Source organism: Apis dorsata, unplaced genomic scaffold (genome assembly GCF_000469605.1).
Source record: "Apis dorsata unplaced genomic scaffold, Apis dorsata 1.3 scaffold_41, whole genome shotgun sequence".
Taxonomy (NCBI): domain Eukaryota; kingdom Metazoa; phylum Arthropoda; class Insecta; order Hymenoptera; family Apidae; genus Apis; species Apis dorsata.
In genome coordinates, this window is record NW_006263343.1 from 130,483 (window position 1) to 135,586 (window position 5,104).

Below are 5,104 nucleotides of genomic sequence, written 5' to 3' on the forward strand. Positions count from 1 at the left end.
ACACAATATAATTCTGTGAATTTATATTTTTTTTCGTGAATACAATTTTCGATGAATTTGGATTTTATTTTCTTAATTTTAAAAGAGTCTCTTTAATATTTAATATTATCAGATATTAAAAGTGTATAAATATATAATTAAATGTTATTAATTATAAAATCAAACGAAAATAAGAAACTATGTAAAGTTATAGATTGTTATTGGGCTATTCTTATCCCATGATGATATTGACTTGCGGTAAACATAATAATTGTTATTCGATTTTAGTATCGAGGAGTTGTATAATAATTCTCTTTATCTTTCAAAAAATTTATTTTTCAATCGACTTATCGACATTATCTTGTGATTATTTTATTCCTCTTAATTTAAATCGCATAAAAAATAATCTTCATTGACCTTCGCTGTCATGTAACTTTATTTTACGAAAATGTATAATTACATGCATATCCTTATTAAAACTTTAAAATTTTGTCTAAAATTTATTTCATATGAAATTTATTTTTCCTTCGTATCGTCGATATAAATTTTACTCAACGAAAGTTACGATTCGAAATTAATAACAATTATTCATCGAATAATTGACACGAATTAAAAATCATCAAGACACTTCAATAAGATACTTTTATAAATGTAATCATCTTAAAAATTAATCTTATTTTCGTATAAACGAAAAAATATAATTTTTTTTTTCGTCCAATTACAAGTTATAAACGTTCACGTTTTATCTATGTGAAGGATTAACAATGTAGCTTAAACTAAATTATAGTTCCACATATGGTATTATTCATCCCATAAAAAACATAAAAAAAACTAAAGGATTACAAATTTTATCGATCAAATGGAAATTTACATTATTTGATTTGGTAAATGGGGAATCGAAAAAGCAAATGGAACAACGAGGGAGAAAGAATCGAGGGGGAGGGGATGAGAGTATGAGGGTATAAGAGTAGCCACGCTTCAAGCATCTCCACTCTCAGATTCTGCGGTTTTCATCTTCTCGAAAATATGTTTATACCGTCACAAGTGTGGCTGGTTGGCTTATTGGCCTTCAGTTTAGTCGGTGCAGAATATTACGACACGAAAACAGCGGACAAGGACTTCCTGTTAAAACAGAAGAAGGTGTACAATCTGCTTTATCGCATCGCTCAACCAGCTTTGGCGAACATTACATGGTATAACGAGGGTCAAGCATGGAACATAGAAGCTAACATTGATTCCTACACTAATGCGGTGAGTAATCGTAAAAATTAAACAGAATGAATCGCGATCTCTTCGATCAAATGTTATTCCTAAATGTTTATAACATTTTAAAAATTATTCTACGATTAAGTAAAAAAAAAAAAATAACAAATCTTTTAAATTTTAAAATTCTGAATTTTGCCAAGTGATAGTTTCATTCATAAAAATACATTTAGAAAGATATAAAAAAAGTTTGCCAAAATTATTGGTAGAAAATAATATATAAATATATAAAGAACGTTTTAAAAATTATATTCGTGAATTTTCAGGCTGCAGTGAAAGAATTCCTTTCGATATACAAACATGGAATGCTTCCACGTGGAGAATTATTTTCTCTCTATTATCCGCAACTTCTTAGGGAAATGATAGCTTTGTTCAAATTATTTTACCATGCGAAGGATTTCGAAATTTTCTTCAAGACAGCTCTCTGGGCGAAAAATAACATAAACGAGGCGCAATACACATACGCTTTGTACAGCGCCGTGATCAGAAGGCCGGATACCAAATTCATTCAATTGCCACCAATCTACGAGATATGTCCTTATTTCTTCTTCAATTCAGAAGTATTGCAGAAAGCCAACCACGCTCTGATTTTTGGGAAATTAGGTAATATATACGTTTTTGTTTTTAATTTAATTTTCGAAAGGTTTATACGAAATTTTCTTCAATTGCATAAAATGAATGATGATTCTCTTTGATTAATTAACTCGTTCGTAATGTTGTTGCTTCTTAAAAGTGATTCTATAATCATCGAAAAACAATGCTTATACAATTTTTTTTTTGGAATTCTAACTTTGCAAAGGAATAATTTTATATATTATTATTATATTTTATATATTAGTAGAATCTTTGATAAATATTTTATTCCGTGTAGAAAAATTGAAATAATAAAATATTCTAATTTTTTTTCGTTTAAAGTTTCGAATCTTTTAAATAAAGATTCGAAGAATTATTTTACGTATAAATTAAAATGATAAAAATAAATAGATATATGTAATTACATTTTTATCTCAATAAATATTAATTTTATAAAAAATATTTTCCTCTTTTCAATAATACGAAATAAAAATTACGAATTCTCTCACATTTTTGGTTATGTCAAACAACAAATATTCAAATATTACTATATTCGTGATCGAAATTATTTGATTCCAGACACAAAAACAACTGGAGAGTACAAAGAATACATAATTCCAGCAAATTATTCGGGCTGGTATCTGAATCACGATTACAACTTGGAGAATAAACTAAATTACTTTATCGAAGATATCGGGTTGAATACTTACTACTTCTTTTTGCGTCAAGCATTCCCATTCTGGTTACCATCGAAGGAATACGATTTGCCGGATTATCGTGGTGAAGAATACTTATATAGCCACAAGCTATTGTTGAACAGATATTATTTAGAAAGGCTTTCCAATGATTTACCTTATCTCGAGGAGTTCGACTGGCAGAAACCATTCTATCCTGGTTATTATCCTACCATGACTTATTCTAATGGATTACCATTCCCCCAGAGGCCGATCTGGAGCAACTTACCCATCTACAAATACAAATACATCAGGGTAATCAAAAAAATTCAAATGTTTCTAGATTTTTTTAACAAGAATTATTCTATCAATATTTAGATTATTAAATGATTGAATATTATCCAGAAATGTAAAAACATCCGTTAACTAAAGATTCCTGAGATAATTTCAAGAAATTATTTCCTTTTTTTCATTTTCCTTTTTTTTCTTATTAACAAAAAATATTAACCAATCACAAAGCATGTAACCTAATCGAAGAGCGTTGGCTATGTGTGGCCGAGTGTGAACAAATCCAAACAACAAATATCGAAGAAAATATGTTCTTATCGAAAATTATATCGAATTATATCACAAACAATGAATAACTATACATGATTAGGCCAATGTTAATAAAACCGTAACGAAAATTTTCACAAAGAAAAACATTGCTTGAAATTACCTCAAAAATTTTCCAGTTAATGGATACATTTTTGGGATAGCCTGTATATAAAGAATATGTTAATATATACGCATACTCTAGAAATCATTCGATCAATCCCGTTAAAGCAATTTTAATTTCATTGAAGGAAATTATGAACAAGGAATCGAGAATATCGGCAGCAATCGATTCTGGTTATATTCTGAATAACGATGGAAAGTGGCATAATATTTATAACGAGAAAGGTTTGAACATTCTTGGAAATATAATCGAAGGTAATGCCGATTCGTACAACAATGAATTCTATGGTAGCATCGATACTCTCGCGAGGAAAATTCTTGGTTACAATTTAGAAGCAGCAAGCAAGTATCAAATTGTTCCTAGTGCCTTGGAAATTTTCTCCACATCTATGAAAGATCCCGCATTCTATCGAATCTATAAAAGAATAACTGATTATTATCATAGGTAATTAATTTTAATTTTTTTTTAATTTTAATAATTTAATAATTTTAATTCTACAATATATCCTATAATTTTAAATAAATTTAACAAATAAAAAAATTTTTTAAATTTAATAAATTATTAAATCTAAATATATTATTTTCTATATCATTTTTCAGAATTTTTAACGGAGAAAAAAAATAAGATCATTTTAAAAAGAAAATCGTTTTAATTTGTAACGAAAGAATATAATATTTAATATCGATTTAATGTTATGTTTGTTTCCAGCTACAAAATGCATCAGAAACCGTACAATAAAGATGAAATTATTTATCCCAATTTGAAGATCGAATCTTTTACTGTGGATAAACTGATTACGTACTTTGAACAATTTGATACAACGATCAACAATGGATTGTTACTTGAAGAGCAAAGAAACGATAATAAATTGTTTTTAATTAAAATTAGACAGTATCGTCTAAATCACAAACCATTTAACTTCCATATTACTATCAATTCTGATAAACCAATGAAAGCAGTCATTAGAATTTTTATCGGACCAAAATATGATTCGCATCACAAACTGATCGAAATTCCAGAAGATCTGAAATACTTTTACGAAATTGACAATTGGATGCTAGATTGTAAGTTTGTTCATTTTTACTTCTCTCTATCAATTTTGTTTATTTATTCAATTATAAAAAAAAGGATTAAAATAATAACTTTAATATTCTCTTTAATAATTAATTTTTATATTATTTTTAACAGTGAATTCCGGTTTGAACAAAATTACACGTAACAGTTTAGATTGTTTTTTCACGATGAATGATCTAGAACCGAGCGAGATATTCTATGAAAAGATCGAAATGTCTCTCAATAGTGACAAACCATTCACTTACAATGAAAGAATTTTTGGATTCCCAGGAAGATTGTTATTGCCCAGGGGCAAAAAAGAAGGAATGCCATTCCAACTGTTCTTATACGTTAGTCCAGTCTCTTCGGAATATAATCAATACAATTCGAGAATATGGGGTGATTACAAATTTGACAAGAGACCGTTTGGTTTCCCGTTAGACAAACCTCTTTATAATTTCAATTATGATGGGTCTAATATGTTGTTCAAAGATATTCTTATTTATCATAAGGATGAATTTGATATGAATATTACTTATTAATTATTTTCTCTTTTCATTTGTATCTTTCGCGTTTATTTTTATAATATTATAATTTTGTAATAAATGTTTGCTTCTTTTATCTCCCAATATGTTTTATTTTGTTCATCTTTTTACGTATGGATGCGTATATTATATCGAATATAAAATTATAATATATAAATAAATAAAGAAATAATTAATAAATAAATAAGTAGATTATTAAATGAAGATTATAAATAAATGAATAGTTATTATAATATAATATATAAAATTATATAATATATAATATATAAAAAATATAATATAATATATAAAAAAATGTT

At 27.0% G+C, this 5,104-nt stretch overlaps 1 protein-coding gene across 1 annotated transcript in view; it reads left to right on the plus strand.

The window, feature by feature from the left end:
- Nucleotides 1–4,882, plus strand: part of LOC102681889 — an 11,263-nt gene extending 6,381 nt beyond the window's left edge. The window contains exons 9-14 of the mRNA XM_006608674.2: nt 938–1,230; nt 1,509–1,845; nt 2,395–2,804; nt 3,335–3,651; nt 3,916–4,271; nt 4,396–4,882. Coding sequence (XP_006608737.1) covers nt 938–1,230; nt 1,509–1,845; nt 2,395–2,804; nt 3,335–3,651; nt 3,916–4,271; nt 4,396–4,802 — 2,120 coding nt within the window. The 3' untranslated portion in view covers nt 4,803–4,882. The remainder of the gene's footprint in view (nt 1–937; nt 1,231–1,508; nt 1,846–2,394; nt 2,805–3,334; nt 3,652–3,915; nt 4,272–4,395) is intronic.
- Nucleotides 4,883–5,104: the final 222 nt, after the last annotated feature.